The following is a 17,400-nucleotide window of genomic DNA, read 5'->3' as shown; positions in this document are numbered from 1 at the left end:
TAACCAAGCAGGAAAATAAAGCAAGGCAAATTTAATAATAAGCTTAGAGACTATGCAATAAATTAACTGAGATTACGTAAAGCAGACGAGAGATAGGCATTTCATCACTCGTCACCCCAACGCAAGAATTGTTAAGCTACCATCAATAACAACGAAGATATAGACGATAAAAAATTACGCTCCTCCTCTCCCCCTCAACTCGTACACACGGGGCACCAGAGAAAAATAAAGATAACGGCTCTCGGACTGGGCCCAGCCCATAAATATGTCATCCACTGATGTTCCTTTTGCAACTTCCGGTTCTCGCTCCTAGCACCACAGCAGCAGCGTCGGCAGCGTGATTGCAGCGCGCGTTGGGTTTCTTTGCTTGTCGTCTGTTGTAGTTAGCAGTAATGAACCCGGACCTCGAGGCGCAACTGCTCGCTCTTGCGGCCGCGATGGGCATCGAGCCCTATGCGTTCATTCCGTACCAGCTGAACGCCAGTGACGACAGTAGCAACTCGGCGAGCCACTGCGAGTGGCTCCGGAACTCCCGACAGAAGGAGACGGCAGAGGAAAATTGAAACCATATGCGCGAAGGCAATGCCTCGCGCTTGCCCGAGAGGGTCGCGCGGCGGCACGAGCAGACGATTTTCACGGCTACCGGAAGTGTGCCCGTGACGTCGTGGCTCCAGCGAATGAGAGCGTGTGGTGGCCTGGCGACGTCATGGGTATAGTGACGTCTTTTTTCACGATTTTAGTTTCAAAATCGGTCACTACGAGCACACCAATCGGCCCGCGAATTTTAAAAAACACGGTTTTTAAAAACTCATAATAAATTGTGGCCCAGTTCCGAAGACACATACTTGGTGTGGATGCTTCTTAGCATCATTTCTAAGCATTGAAAACATTTATAAGCGACTTTTTATTCATTGCATAGTCCCTTTAACAAAGGAATACAGGGGGTGAAAGACAGAGCAAATAAAGCTCACCTGCTGCTCGGAACCCCGTGGGCACACCGCCGACCTGAATGTCAAAGCACGACATTTCAGCTCGCTGCTCTGTGGAAGAGCAGGACAGGAACGCATGCGGCTGCAGCACAACGAGGCGAGCCAGTGGCACCACCTTGCCACTGCCCCGTGCTGTCTGTTGGGAAGTGGTGCCAAGGTCGTCACCAGTGCGACTGTCTGAGTCTTCGGAGGCGTCGTACCTGCCACAAGCACAGGAAAGAGCGAGCGTGTTGGTGAGCGAGCGCAGAAGATCGGCCGGAAGTACAAAGAGAGTGCACCAAGGGAATGTACCATGACAGTTCTAGGACAACACTATTACTTACTATTACTTACACTATTATTACTATTACTATTACTTCCAGTGGGCAAGAACCAAGAGAAACTTAATGTCCAATCGTCATATTCACAGTATCATATTCTTGCCATCCAAGAGCTCTGTTGTGAACACAAAAGTAGACAGAGGTTGCCACTGCTCATTTTTTCATGTTTTCATGACCAGGTGGCCTTCCCATCAACAAATCTAAGCCCTGTGGGACATCTAGGTAGGTGTTGTCATCACATCTCCTAATGGATTTGAATGAAAATCTTTGCGCATACTATTAATAATATTATGACCATTCCCACAAAATTTCAGTGATATATCTCAAGAACATTTTTTCCTACAATTTATTTTTATCCTGAGCCTTGAAAGAAGCCTTCAGACAACAAAAAGCGGCAGATTATTGGTTCAATGTTCATTGCAATTTTAAAGGTATGCTACAGGGCATGACATGCTTCGATTTATTTTTTTTCACACAACAGAAATTTTTAGGTTTAAGTTTTTGTGGCGCAGTTGCGTAGACATGATTAGATTGAGAACAAACTTTCATACAAGGAATTCACAAAAAAAAAACTGGGGCGATACTTCAACTCCACCTTTAAGGGTATGACGTGACGATGGTTCCTTTTGCCCACAAAGACATGAATACTGTTTCCTCCTTCACAATCACAATCATTATACGAAAGACCAGATGACAGACGTATAAAGCCCTGTGCAGTTATTAGCAACACAGTGATGCTGCGTAGCAGCTTGAGAGGCAACATCTGTAATGCAGGTTGTCGTCTGCCCTGTGTTTATATGAGGGTGAGGAGGAAGACGGCAGCTGAAGGCCCGTGCGCTTGGCGCGTTGCTCCCGGTTGCTCTGATCGCTGAAGATCCAATGTGTCGCTGGTGTGCTTCTTGTAACAGCCACCTTCTCGACCAATCCAGAATTTTCCATCACAACCGGAACGCCAATGTCAACAGCAACGCCAATACCGGCTTTTGTGTAGCATGGTGCCCTTAACCCTGTCGCATTAAAAGTATTCAAAGTTCACCACCCAATTTTCTACTCTAGAATGCACCAGGGTTGCGGTCCATGGCATCCTATTTAAATGCAGTGTTTCTTGACTGCCTCTTTCTATGCATGGCACCCTTTTCAGCTTCTTTTAATCAGCTGTTGCGAGCCAGCAACAGCACCTGAAAGACTCAGCAGCGCATCCACGTCATTTAATAAACCATTTTTCATCAAAGCGCTAAAAATGAAGCCTGAAGAGCTCGAATGGGCATCCACGACAGCCTCTGCAACAAGTTCATTTGCACAGCAGCCCGCATTCATGGCCATTGGTGATTTTTGCTCACGGCTGCTGTAACAATGTACCATTTTGAACTTCTTTTTGAAGGAGTGCAGGCCCTTTATTCTCGAAGTCCGAACCCACTACAATATAACACAAGATAAGCAAGCATAACTAGCTGAGTTGAGACTTCCCCGTAAGGTGTTGCTGCCATGCAATCCAGTATTGCTCGAGCGATGATACCAGAGAACGGTGACCGGCTTGGTGCGGCGTCTACCACCTAACTTCCATATTGTTAGTTCAGTCACACATAGCTTTTAGCATATTATTGCGTTTTGGGTTGCATTTCGCACATAGCCAAGGCAGCAGGTTAGTATGATATCCATGTGCACCTGTAAAGCCCACAATTCAGAATTCAGAATTCAATTTATTTTTGGTAGAAAGCAGGTATACATCATGACCAAGAAAGCTTGAAAGAGGAGTATTCTACCACGAAAGACAAGGCAAAAGGTGTTTCATGTACGCCTGACAAGGCCTATCTAAGCTACGAAAGCCGTTGAAAAAATACATTGCACCCTTCATTACGTGCAGAAAACAGAAGTATTGTGAACAGGGCACTAAATGAAATTAAAATCGTAAGTACTACAGAATACAAGAACATTTTTTTTCCAAACAAAAGATTACATCACAACCAGTTAAGTTATTGCAGTGTCAAAAGGCAAGAAGAATACAAGCAGAAAACATAAAAACAATCACATTGTCCATCTATTGCAAAAGCTTGAACTGCATGGTTAAGGGCGAAGTAAACCTGCAAGCGTTCCTCTAGAAATTCAAGCAGGAGTGGATAATCAAGCGAATTAAAATCTCAGTGTGGGCAAGTCTATTACTCATCATGCAAAGTGAAAACAATGCGATGAAATGAGGACAACAAAGAAACACACAAATGAGAGCACTGGCTTTTCCACACTGCTCAAAATCTCAGCACAGTCAAGGTTTGCATTCAAAAGCCTGTAACCAAGACTTAATGATTCGCAGTGCGCATTACTGCCCCAAAGATTTCTTCTGAAGTACCACTCAGCAATGCTCAGTGAGCATTGCTGAATGAACCACCTTTGAGGGGAACATTTTTGAGCTTTAACTAGTTGTAACTTGTACAGTTACTCTTAGAGAAGTGAGAAACACCTGCTTTCTGAACGATTCAATATATGCAATGCTAACAAATCAATAGTCGCTCGATGTGCGCTAAATTTGAAATGTGCACACATCTTTACGGAGACGTGGAGCTACCACTGCAGCCAACACTGGTGGCTAAAAATAACGTGGGGCAAAAAGGAAGGGGGGGGGGGGGGGGGGGGGGGTTGCATCTACTTACATTTGGAGTCAACTTTTTTTGCATGCCAAGACCTTTGTAGAGTTTTTTAGCATGTGTTCATGAAACCCCCGCGTTATTTGCACACCCCGTTTTTGAAGCCTTAATTTAAAAAAAAAAAAGTGCACAAATTACACAAGTGAATACGGTACTTACAGCATACTGCAACTACTACCATCACCTATGGCAAGAGTGTCATAGCTTGATCGTGTTCTCCAGATTTTTCACTACCCCAGTAATCCTATGAGTACATCAGGTGCCAACTCCTACGGTAGGCCCCATTTTCACTGATGACTCTGGGTCAAGGTGTGTACATCATTGCAGCGTGTGCTATTGATGAACGTCATTTCAATGCCACGATACATTCACCACTTCTTAGTTCTATTTCTGCAAATTTTTTGTGCTATTTACAACCTGATACTACTTTCTGTAAAGTTTTGGGGCCAGGAAAGTCTATAAATAAACAAATAAATATCCTCTGCAATACACAGCTCTACAATGATCACCGTGTGCCCAAAAATTAAGCTCACCCAATGTCTTCGTCGTCACTGCAACTTGGCGGTGAATGCGACTGCTTCCTCTTGTCCGCTTCCACCTGCCCAAGTGTCAGCGAGATCGTCGATGCAGTCAGCAGGAGGTCAAAGGGCACAAAGCCAAGTCCTGTGCTCAGAGCACCCGCTGCTTGCACAGACTCCACGGCCTCGGACAGCTCGCTCCCCAGGCCACTGTCTCGACACTCAGGTGCATGGCGCAGCGCGGGAAAGATGTGCTTCCCCGTGGGCGTGGTGGCCGCGGCCAGCTTGCTGACGATGCCCAGATACTGGGAGAAGATCCGGTGCACGAGGGCCACCTGGTCCAGACTCAGGTGACAGTGCAGGTCCCGCGGTATGCTGGCTTCCACCGAGTGGCCGCACACGAGGACCTCCTACACGGTGCACAGTTTGCATGAGGTGCGCCATATGCGTGAGGTATAATAGACTCCGACGAACATGAAGGGACCATGAAAATTTATTTGTTTTATCAGAAGTTCATCTTAGCAGATGTGCTCCAAAAAAGATAAAGTGAGCATGCTGTGTCAAAATATGTGCTACATGAAAACAATGGATAAAATGGTCTTGCAGTGAGAGGACATTTGGAAGTAGAGCATCATTGCACTATGCATGAAGTGAGCTGTACATTGAGGGCATCAAACAAGCCTACCTTATCCTGCTTTAAACGGCATTGGCTTAGTTTTCTTTTTCTCCGTCTCTTTTTCTTTTTCTCTTCAGCATCTGACTTTTTTTTTCTTTGGATTTTTACTTTCCCTATGGCTTCGAGTGCTCCTCAGACACACAGCTGGGTAGCCGTGCTTCTCTCTCTTAACTTTAACCCTTCCAGCAAAGCCGTTACCAGCTCTAAGAGCAGGTGCACCACACGCCTTTCCATCTGCCACAGGCAATGCGCGCACAGTGCCCAAACTCTGTTCTGCAATAATGAGTGTTGCAACGCTGCATCAATTGAAAATATGGCCCCCAAGTTAACGAGCAGGTGCACTCGGTGCCTATTCGCTTTTTATTCTGTGGGAAGCAAGGCACTGCACGTGAGGAGTGCGCAATGCTGAGATCTTTATGCCAAACGCAGGCAGGAAAGAAGGTCCCTTACCCACACTGGCAAGGAAACTTACCTCCCCCCATACCCCCCAAGACCCAAGAAAGCGTGCCCCTCAAAACAGCTTCTCTGTACTTTACCGTAGCGGTGGCCTGGTCGTCTGAGCATCCGCCTCACATGTGGGAATTACGAGGTTTGATCCCCAGTGCCACCGTGTACCCACCGACAATGCAATGGGTACAAGCTTTCCCCTGGCCTGGTGCATGGTTTATCATGGGTGAAGTGCTTGGGAAACGGGTCTTTGACTCCACCTTGAGTAAAGCGAAACATCTTGTGCCATAACACTTTTTGTCCAAAGGTGCCCTTGCGCCATAAAAAATCATCATCAGCTTCTCCGTACTTTTGCGCGAAGGTGTGAGGAAGCTATATGGGGGGGTGCATTTTCTGTCCTGGATACATTTCACCTTTTTTCTTCCCTCGACAGTGCTGCATGGACACCATGCGAGCGCTGTTGGGAGAGATCACCAGGTTTCGCAGTCACTGCAAAAGTTTGTCTGAATTAAAGGACATGTGAAATAGTACATCTTAAAATGTTTTTTTTTTTAATACTCAATAGGAAACCAACAAAATGGTGTCGCACTGTTTATCTTATCCGCCTTAACTGAGTCTGTCTTCATGGAAGCCTACTGTATAATCCACATGCACAACTCGGTTGAGTCAAGGGGTATATAGAGAAACATCTCAAAGTTTTCAACACGAATACTATGTAGGCCCTGGCATACGTCACAAATGTCTGTGTTTCTATCCCTATCTCTATACCAAGTAAGGCCTATTCTTTCAGTAAAATGGTCATTGGCTTTCTGTAGCTCCCAATTAAATATGATATTTTTTTCTACAGTGCAACAGAACAATCTCATCAGTAAGCATAAAAACTCGTATCTCTATCTGTAAGCAATTAGTGCTACAGTAACGACTGTCCTGAAAAAAACAAAAAAACACTTATTTAGTGTAAATTCGAACCCAGATATTTCTGATCCCTCCATGATGCTCACCTGGGAGGTTCCATCAGCCATGCTCTCCAGAAAGATCATGGCGGGGGCCAGAGTGACGTGCAGGTCACAGCAGGATGTGACGAAGTGCAAGGGCACAGGTGCCTTGGAGGCCCTGCCAAGCACGTGTGCACCAGGTGGCTGCCGATTCCACTCAAAGGCTGGGTTTTCGCCCATCAGGGTGGTTACCGGTTGGCCACTGCCAGGTCCCAGGGCAGCGCCTTCATCCCTGCTACTCTGACTCACCAGGTCGCACCAGTTCACTGGGTTCAAGAAAAAAGATGTCACTAAAAACCCCTTGATGCACAAGAACATCGAAATCAATTTTTTTCTTTGAATCTAGAGGTGCAAAAGCAAGCGTGGCTCAGGCTACATGGTTACTCATGTCGAAATGATGTAAAACTTGCACATAAATGCACAAACAATGATAGGAAAAAACAGCGATAATACTCATTTTGCTAGCGCCTAGTGAACACACGAGACAAAGAACACAAATACACAGGACAGATGCTAGCCTGCGTATTTGTGTTCTAGCGTCTGTCCTGTGTATTTGTGTTCTTTGTTGTGTGTGTTCACTAAGCACTAGCAGAATGATTTCAAATGCTTTCCAACTAGCCCAAGTTTCTGCCTTAATAAGCGATAATACATTGTAAGACGAAAAGCACGAAAAAAACACACGGACGCAAAGAAAGATGAAGGACAAGCGCTTGTCCTTCGTCTTTCTTTGCGTCCGTGCGTTTTTTTTTGCGCTTTTCGTCTTGCAATGCATCACCAACTAGCCCGCACTCACACCTTAATTACTAAGCGATAATACCACAGACATTACGTATCACCACCACAGTGTCTGTGGTACGTATACATAATGTGATGTGAGTGAAGTGGAGATCTGGATGCCGTTTGTTACTATGCGCCTAAATCTCATTACATGGGCTTTTTAAATTTTTCCCCTTCCCCATGCAACAATTATCACACACCATGATTGTGTAGTCTCCTCAACCTGAAGCACCTTCCTCTGAACCTCTCAAGACTCACGCGTGCACAGGAAGAAAGAGGACAGTCGCATGTGGTACTGCCGGTCCTCCAGGTCTGAGCCCACGGCGTTCAGCGTCCCCTGCTCCTGTGCCCAGGAGTACAGGTCTTCACGCAGAGCGCGGCGACACAGCGGGTTCTCCACTTGGGGGCTCAGGGAGGCTGCCCCGATCTGCACCAGGCAGACATCTCCACTGCCCGACAGCCTGCACAAGCAGTTTACGAGACAGTCGCATCAAACACCATTTCTGTAAGGTTTCTCGCACATGACTAAACGCTTGTATAATGTGCTATCGCGCGAATATATTGGTCCTATTATGTTCAAGATCACTGGAAGACCTGTATTACAATTACTGCAGTTATAATTACTGTGAGACAGAAAAGTTCTAGGGTTGCTGTGGAGTTTGCTTAGGTTTCGTTATGCTCAACCTTACGAGCTGCGGAACAGTGTGTCCAAGCTCTACAAGCAGTCTTAAACGTGCCACAGATCTCACTTTGGAGCCCACCTCTCAGATCCAATGTCGTCCACCGGAAGGAATATGCGGACAGTTCCTGAAGAGAGGTAAACCAAAGGCAGTGCTCGGCTGTTCAGGTCCCAGCCTGCTGGCTTGGTGGCCTGGCTCTTGCAGGGAACGCTAATTGAAGGCGTCCACAGAAGTTCCAGAAGGCTTTGAACAGGCACGGCCATATCGGCCACCACGCCAGCAACGCAGGTGTGCAGAACTATGTCCAGAGGAGCCAACTTCAAGTCCACTTCGCTGAGAAAATGTGGCTTGAGGGTCTGTTTCTCGGCCTCCGTCAGAGGTGTGAAGTCTTTTCCTACATACAAAGAAAGCAAGTCAAATGCCTGTGAGCCACATGACTAGTTCCAACTTTGTTATATACAGACCACATTCAGTAGCTGAGGCTCTGTTAATTGTGTTCGCATAACTCACAATGCCAAACAAACAACAACCACTTAAGCAACAGAAACACTTCATTTGCATATAAAACTGCCTAAAATTTAGCCCTTAAAGACTGCTGAACAATTCCAGACTATGCGATTAAAGTGGAAAACATAACGCAACCGCTTACAGTGCGGGAGCGGGAGAGGCCACCAGTCTGCCTCTCATAGGACTCAATGTAAAGTCATAATGCTTAACATGCGGTCACGCGAAGCGAAATGCCAGTCATAGTGTGGTTTTGAAATCCGCGCAGTGATCGTGCATGGAGCAGCAAGTGCACGTTCCTGTGTGGCACCGGGGGCTTCTGTTGCACGCTGCCGCTTACTCCGCAAAACAAACACAAACGAAAAAAATTACACGGTGATCGACAGCCGATCCGATGGGAAGGCGAAAGCATGTAAATTTCCATGACTGCTGACACTTAATCCGCCTTTTTCACAAGGCCACTCTGCGCACGCGCGCCTCTTCTTTTGCAGCTCTATTGGTTGAAAACGAAAACCGCCAGCTCCTACTTTGCACGTGCAGTTCATGTCAGTGACAGGTACATGCGACAGATGGCAACAGCTGTCAAGAACACACTAGCCACATCGCAGGCTAAGCGGTCTACACTGTATATAAAATAAAATCTTAAACTGAAACCGAGGACCAAAAGGCTAATTTTTGACATTTGCATTAAGCAAGAAAGGTAAAAAAGACGTCCCATTTACGCATCATAGTGTACCGACCATTTGCAACAAGCCAGTCAGTGATGAGATAAGAAATCAATGAAAATGGCACAACAATGCACACTACAGATCCAATATTGTGTGCTATGCAATTTTTTTTCAATCCCAATTCACTGTTTCTTGATCAAACTTCTTTTGCAGAGTAACAAGAGGTTGCACCCAAAAACAACTGCTGTTCACTACAGCAGAGTCTTACTTGACTTGTGGATGTTCCTGCGAACGTGGGCACAGAGGGCGGATGTCCAAGTGAGGTTCAGGAAGTCGGCCTGCTTGTTTTGGCTCAAGGAAGACGAGCTGGCGATCACCTTGCTGGTACCAGTCTGACGGTTGAGTTTCTCGGTGCAGCTGAACACCACGCCTTCGTATGGGCCAGCCTCCCAGGTTGAAGTTGAGACTGGGCTGACGTGACAGAAATGTGCACACAGACGGAGATCGCACAGGAGATTGCACCGAAAGTGACACTCGAGACAATGGCAAACACTGAAAACTGTTTCTCAGTCCATTTTGAAGGCTTTTAAATACAGCAGGATTTCTATCAGCAAATGTCAAAACAAGATTTGAATGCAAAAGGCTAGTAGCAGAAGACAGGACCATAGTTACGGTGCAGCTTTGAAGTCCCGTACAGAAACAAAATTGGGAGGATGTGTTTGAAATGTGCGTGTATTTTAAAATAGTGAATTACTTGATTGTGCGCACAGTTAAATACATGAGAGGTGGGCAGAACAGCAAAGGAAAGCAAATGAATGTAAATCAGCCACACTTTCAATTAAAATTAGCTTTCAAAAACCATGTGACTAAAGGCACCACAAGCACATACTAATGCAATGCACAGTAGTGTCAACAAGGGAGTAAACAGTCATTAGCATCCACCCAAGCCATTCATAGCTTTTCTTTGTAGCCATATGGTTGCAATTAAGTGGATGCTAATGAGTAACAGCGCCCTATTTACAAATTTACTCCCACTTGAGGGATTCCGTTAAACACAGCGGACTAACAATTGCATCAATTTTCCCATATAATTGAAAAAAAAAAAATCAGCCAAACTGATGTGCGATAGGCACAAATCTGACAAGTACCGTCAATTTCCAGCATCACACTAGTTTTCAAAGCCACCTTTCTTTTTTTTTAAATTGACTTCGGTATCAAGAGAGGTTTAAAAATTTGCAGTACATCTGTTAGTTCTTGTTGGTGTAGTATATAGCGCAAGTGAAAACTCAATGACTTTGCCCCTGAATGCGATTCAGTAAAACCTTGTTAATTTGGACACTTGCTTTACATTGAACATTTAGTCTGCTTAGGACATTTTGATTCTATCAATACTGGGCGCATTAAAAGCATTTCCGTTCATTTGAACAGATTTTTGGTTCCCTTGGTTTTGAAACTGTCGACTATCAGCTGCAGAGGTCTGCGGTCCGTTCAATGAGTATGCTTGTCAACGAGAATGTACAGGGTGATCACATGACTGCAGGGTGATCCAAATGCGTTTCACAATCGTTTGATCTTCATCTCAAGGAAGAAAAGTCTGGATGTTTTTTTTTCACTCCCGCTTTTGTTTTTTTAGTCATTATACTGTTCCTGAACACTTGTCCAGCACAGCCACGCTGTTCGGATGCCCAAGCATGCCCCAGAAAAATGCAACACAAACCTTTTCTGGAAGCAGCTGATGTTGAAGGAGGACATCTTCAGCTTGACTTTGGAGTACACTTCCTGGACGTCCAGGGAAGCGGTCACATCCTCCGCCTCGAGCTGGAGCCACACATCTGATGCGGGCAGGAAGAACAGTCGTTGACAGTTTATAAGCTGCAGCTAAACACCCGCAGTACTGGCAATCCATGTAGAGCAGCTACAAAAACTAGCAGAGACAACAACGCTATGGGAACCAATATGAACACCAGTTAGCAACAAACCTCTCAGAAAATATTGCTTTCTTTCTTCACAGGTCAAAAAGGAAGCTCGTTTAGCACTGTGTACTTCAGGTGTGAAGCTCTGCTCAATAAGCTCATTTGTTTCGAATACACTGGGCCATTGGTTGACCAATCCTCATGTATGAGTGCAATAAAAAGAAATGCGAACACCACGGTGCCTACATGCTCCACTGTCTGAATTTCATTTCATCATGCTTGTACAGATGCGTGGTAAGAAAAAGACGCTAGAGTTGCCCATGGTTGTATCCTGGACTACTCTTATAAAAAGATAAAAATAAACGCCAACAGCCGAGCATGTAGGTGCCACAATGTTTGCATTTCTTTTTATCGTGATAGTACATGAACCCTTTTCGCATTTTTGCTTCCTCAGACTGCCACAAGAATAAAGTAAATCAAGCATCCAAACTGAGAGAGCACACAACAGTGGACCCTGCTCCATGCCCGTTTCATAGAGTGTCCTTACGAGCAGCAGTTTTAATGTGAGAGCGTTAAAGCTCCGTTGTGCAGAAAATCTGGCAACAGCGTCAGCGTTGTGAGCTAAAAACCTCCGGAGAAGCAACCAGGTGGGTCACCTAGGTCACGTGATTTTGTGGCGCCATCACAACCTGCCCACGGGAGTGTGAGCAAGCTGACCGCAGTGGCAGTTCGGGAAGAGCAACCTGCGTCACAAAAGCCCCACCGATGGCAGCACCTGCCATCACAGGGCAGTGACACGTCACTTAACTGCTGCACCACTGCGCCAGGAGTGGTATGATGACTGCCAAGGATCTATAAATGTAAAGTTGAGAATGGCCGATTCCGCATATACTGTATAGGTATTAATTAACCCATTAACGCTATCGCACATACCCTTAATGTGGAACTTAAGTGTCCCCTCCAAGCTTTTTGTTTTTTACCAAGGCAATTTTACAGTATATTCCGGATATATCGAATTACAGTTTACATCGAACAATCAGAAAATCCCCTTGAAAATCCCATGCAAAAGTATAGCAGTACAGTTTGCATTTGTCGAACTCAAGTTCAGCGGAACATCCAACATATCGAATGGTGCACTGGGCATCTGCAAGAGGCCTTTCTCCTAATGGCGCTGCCCCGAGAACTAACTGTGCACGGAGCCATATTGGCTGCACAGCCTTGGACACCTGCTGAAAGTACTAATAGAATATAAAAGGAAGGTGAGGAGGTGAACTTTGTGTTTCAGGCTGGCATCCAGTCTCTCTACCTTAATCTTCACGCAACACCGCTGTCATGCGGAGAAGCCAACCTAGCTGTCTGAAGGCTAGAGGCTGTCCTCGCTTGGCGCGCTTCACTCGGTTCGCTGCTGAAGGCATAGCATAAAACAACTGCACCTTAATTTTAAAGATAGATTACCTATTCTATTTATAATGTACCGATAACAGGATCAGACCTTTTATGATAGGCAGTGGCCAGTTGCATAGCAACACAAGAGCGATGTCATTAGCATTGGTGAAACGTATTCTTGCTTCTAAATTACAGACAATCTTACCAATTGCCATGCTTTGTATATTCAATTATTTATAAACAAAAGTTTCATTTCCCTCTTTTAGTACGATATATAAGAGATTGACTGCACTGCATGAGGTAAAAATGGAGATTTTCACTTTTAAAGATAGCTGCCCATTTTTCTGAGGTTTAGTTCTGGAACAAAAATTTAAGCTTTGGTGACATTTTGTCTGGTTGGGAGAGGTAAATTAAGCCACAAGAAAAGAAAGAAACGCCGACCAAAGGTTGGTGTAAAAAATGTCAAGATATTTCGTTTTAAAATTTTTATTCAAATTTTCTGAAATTTTTTTAATACATTAGCATTAAAACCCTCATTAGCAGAAAAAGCTTCTGGCATTGGTGTCTTGTGTGTGAAGCCTAGGGGAAGAGGAAGCAAATAGGAGAGAGTGAAGGGGCAAGAGGGATAAAAGGGTAAAAGTGGAGAGAGGACGAGTGGGTGGGAGGTGACAGGTGACAAGGGGAAGCGTGGTCGCCAAGCAGAGTCCAGAGGTGGGAAGAGTCACAAGGGGGTACGGCGTGGCACACTGTGACTGATGGACTAGATCACACCACCTACCATCGTCAGGGCGGAACAAAGGTGCTAATGCATACTCCCCCCCTTGACCATTGATCATCTGTGACTTTTTTAATCCTCAACCTTTGGTCAACGTTCCTGTCTTTCTTTGTGGCAGTTTTGGAACATGAGTGACACCATTCTCTTTCCTTCATTCAGCAACCCTCATCTTTCTGCCACGAACGAGTGCTGCTGTTTAAATGTCCCTAAATTTGTTTGCCCCAATGTGCGTAAAGCGTCAAGACTAGCAATACAAGCAGCCACCGACTCACGTCTAGCCAGTGAATCCTCTCCGCTCTTGCCAAAAAGGTTGACTCCGACCTTGGGCAGCGTCCACTGTAGCCACAGCGTCAAACTGGGGCCTTCAAGAGGAGACTTGGGCATTGGACCGGTGTCAATGACAGGGGCCGTGACATTCTTCTCGCCCGACTCACTCAGGCTGACGCTCCTGCCCAGGCCCTTCGGTGCCGAGGTCTGCCGGTGGAGGGCTCTCAGGCCCATGGGCTCGGGAATGTTGGGACCTGGCTGGTGAAACCAGGCCATCGTGTTCGATGCATTGCTGTGCATGGCTGCCAAAAGGAGCAGAACCTGTCTGATTTCATTCAGCTGAAAGAGTAACGAGGGGAACGGGCATCAGAGGAATGAAAACTGATGCCTCTCTCAAGTGTTCATGTCACAATCAGCACCATCGGTATAGATAACCGCACAAGCAGCAGTTGTAGCTGCAGCGAAATGAAATGGCAGCAACCGATCACGCATCCCGCAGGGTGAGGGCCTTTTCCAATCCTGCCCCTTCTGCACCTGCCCATCACACTCACTTGGTCCTAAGCACAAAGGCGCCTAAAATATGGGTTCGAGTTTCGCTTCCCGCAAATCTCAGCAATTACCACGGTGAAAATATCATGAATGCAGTTGCCACTGAAGCAACTTTCAGCACTTGTCAGCACTAAAGGCGGCCTACTGCACAGAAGTTGCAAAGTACCCATGAGCACAAAAAAAGCACCAACAGAAGAAAGCATTTTTCTGAGGGGCATTCATGTGTTCAATCTTTAGACTTAGTGCAAGTCAACAGACACGTTCATACAGAAAAAATGAAACAGCAACATAAGCAACAGATAAACAGTTCAGTGCTATAAAACATCCCTCATAAGAGTTTCAACAAAAAACTACAGCTGCATTCACACACGCAGTACTGTACAAAGAGAACTAATGCGTCAAGAACAACACAAAAGAAATTTACAACAATGAGCAACTGTAACGCACGGTGTAAGCAGTGCAAAAAAATGTCGATAAGAAAGAGGAAAGACAAAATAAATGGTGCTTCGTATGTGGTTTCTACACTGCTTCAACAGTGCTCAAACACCAAGTCGCCCGTGTTGCAACTGCGATGCAATAGCATTACCTGCTTCTTGGACAGGCTCAGGTGGAAGGGCTCCACATCAACGTGGACGCAGAGGCCCAGCTGGGGAGGCTTGTGCTGAGATTCTGGGCTGTGGCTGGAGGTCAGTGCAACCGTGCACGACAGGGAGGCAGGCTTGAGCATGTGGCGGACGTGCAGGGCATGAGCCTCGAATGCGGCCCACGAACTTAGCTTCACGCACCACGGAAACCTTTCCCCTGAATGGCCAAGTTTGAGCAAGCAAATGTGAGGAGAACAGCCAACCACGAAATGACATCCACATCATTAACAGCACAGTAGAGTACATCTTTCTCCAGGAGCAACACAGGATAACGGCACATCACATTGCATTATCATGCCACCAAATCAATTTGTGAGTCAGCCTGCTGTAAAGCCCTGCTGTTTTAACGCCTGTTAAATGTATTCTAAGTGCCTCATAGTTTTCACAGAGTGCATAAGAAATTGTTAAAATGGCTTTGTCACAACACTGCATGGCCATTTCACGGTGAAACAGTCAATTTTGAAAACAGGAAACAGACAAGCGGTTTTTTTGTTTTATGATGAAGTAGCAGATTTTGACGTGGCTCCTTTAACTGCTTCACAAGCACCTGCCAACTACTGGCATTTGTGTCCAACATTGTGCCTTCATCTGACTGAAAGCCAACAATGCCACTAGTTGGCCACAGCAATTAGGAAAAATATTTATTGCGTACAGAACCAAGGATTCCAATTATATTGTTCTATTTTGACTTTTTTTTCAATGGCAGACTACTGAATGAAGATCCGAGGCCATTCCAGCAGCTTACAGGCACAAATAATGAAGGAAAGGGCTGGATGTTTGCATGCCAAAAACTAAACTAAAGTGAATGGTTCTTAGGAGAAACCTATCTAACTTCTCACAGAGTTAAACAGTTGCTTAGTTCTCACTGACGAGCCACACAAGACAGCGAGGTGGATTTATGGGAGACTCTTGAAGGGGATGGTCGGGGGAAGGGGGCAGTTCCATTAGAACCACTGGAACTTGAACATTTCAGCAGAGGTCTGCCTGGTCGAGAGGTGAATTATTTCCACACAACACATCGATTCCCTCTTCACTGTCTCCATCCCTCTCCTCTCTCCCTTCAAAAAAAGAAGGTTAGAAGGTTATGAAGTGGGTCTCTTGCTCCCACCCAGTCGATCCTGAAGAAGTTGCCGAGTCAACATCAAAACATTGGTTCTCTCATGAGCCCTCGGTCGGAGTGTCTTTTTTCTCTCTCATTTGAACCACGTCTCTCTCAGCCTTTTTTCACCAAAAAATGGGGTTCAGCATGGTTTTTTTATGCAAAATTTCTCACCTGGTGGGGGGGGGCACCTGCCTAGCCCATAAATCCACCTCTGCAAGATAGCCCTTTTATCTTTCCACTCCTCTGTGCCTTATCTGTCATACCCTATTTTTTTTTTTGCATGCACAGATAGCAGTACCATTCCCAGAGAACTCTGTCATTGTGCCTTTACACAATATCACCAGTTAGGCTGGCATCACAGACATCGTTTTTTGCTTTGTGCATATTATTAGCAAGTTTGAGTCCACACTCTCCCAACAGGCACAGAAATTGTACACAAGTACATTAATGCAAAGCTGAAAAAAATTCACAGACGATCAATAAGATTCAAAGAAGCCTCCATCCACCAGAAGCAGCTCCCACAGCAATTTACCAACTCGCCTACCTCCAACCTCCACTAGGCTCCTACCCACTAAAAGCCGATGCAGAAGCTGAACAGAAAATTATAGATGATCAGGCTGACTCCTTTCCACTTGTGAGTTGGTGTCTCAGGAAAGGGGGGTTGTTGTCAAGGCAATCAAGGCATGCTGGTTCCGACGCCCTAGTCTCCCACTCTTGCCCAAAGAAGACGGTCATGATCATCCCTCGCAAGCATCAGGCGCAAGTTTGCTTTGGCTTGGCCTTCCCGGTGATACATTCCCACGCCGGCGTCCCCTCAGCACTCGCACCTTTCGCAGCGGCACACTGTGACGCGGCCGCACCGATCTTCCCAAGCTTGCCTTGTGCGCACCCACATGCATGATGGTGGTGGTCTGGCACAGCAGGGAGCGCAAAATATGTAAATTTTTTTTTTATAAACCCGGGTAATAAATAAGTGGTGTGCAAATTACACCAGTAAATATGGTATTGGTCCCGGAGCCGAAGTAGGTGCTGCGCTAGTGGTCAGTGCAAGTTTGTCAGCAAAGAGAACCAATCAGAACCACCGTGACCGCCTCTACGGCGCCGAAGCCAACCACATTCCAGTGTGTGCCGCGACGCAAAAAAAAAAAAGCTTCTGTATCTCCCAACAACACTTTTGCCTCTGTACTGCACCTATTAGAGCCCTGCCCTGTAATTTATGTCACGCATTAAAAACTGCCACAAGCGAAACCACACACACCAGATGAACTGTCATGGGATTCAGGCGAGCCCTGGGCAGCAGACTGCTTGGGACGGGAATCAGCAGAAACGACATTGGTGGCCGGCAGGAGGGCGCACACCACGGTGCCTTCGTGGCCTCCCTTCAATACTCGGCGCCACTGCAATAGCACGCTGGGTACAGGTTCCACTGAGCCTGGCTGTCGGTGCTGCCTCGGGAATGCAAGCAGCATGGGCGAGCGGGGAAACAGTAGGCAGATGTTGGCAATGTCAGCCTGCACACAGCATTTTCAAGAAATTGGTTATGACTCACAA

General features: G+C 46.0%; 1 protein-coding gene across 2 annotated transcripts in view; it reads right to left on the bottom strand.

Moving 5' to 3' along the window:
* Vps13B (vacuolar protein sorting 13B) overlaps positions 1-17,400 on the bottom strand; it is an 86,098-nt gene that overhangs the window by 46,156 nt on the left and 22,542 nt on the right. For both annotated transcript variants that reach the window (XM_077666100.1, XM_077666099.1), the window contains exons 17-26: positions 17,108-17,360; positions 14,690-14,904; positions 13,560-13,893; positions 10,931-11,045; positions 9,482-9,684; positions 8,123-8,435; positions 7,620-7,822; positions 6,591-6,850; positions 4,482-4,876; positions 972-1,189 (exon numbers count right to left, since the gene is read on the bottom strand). In XM_077666100.1, coding sequence (XP_077522226.1) covers positions 972-1,189; positions 4,482-4,876; positions 6,591-6,850; positions 7,620-7,822; positions 8,123-8,435; positions 9,482-9,684; positions 10,931-11,045; positions 13,560-13,893; positions 14,690-14,904; positions 17,108-17,360 — 2,509 coding nt within the window. The remainder of the gene's footprint in view (positions 1-971; positions 1,190-4,481; positions 4,877-6,590; positions 6,851-7,619; positions 7,823-8,122; positions 8,436-9,481; positions 9,685-10,930; positions 11,046-13,559; positions 13,894-14,689; positions 14,905-17,107; positions 17,361-17,400) is intronic.

Source organism: Amblyomma americanum, chromosome 5, assembly GCF_052857255.1.
Source record: "Amblyomma americanum isolate KBUSLIRL-KWMA chromosome 5, ASM5285725v1, whole genome shotgun sequence".
NCBI lineage: Eukaryota > Metazoa > Arthropoda > Arachnida > Ixodida > Ixodidae > Amblyomma > Amblyomma americanum.
The sequence above is the reverse complement of the archived record's forward strand: the minus strand, read 5'-3'. Positions and strand labels throughout refer to the sequence as shown.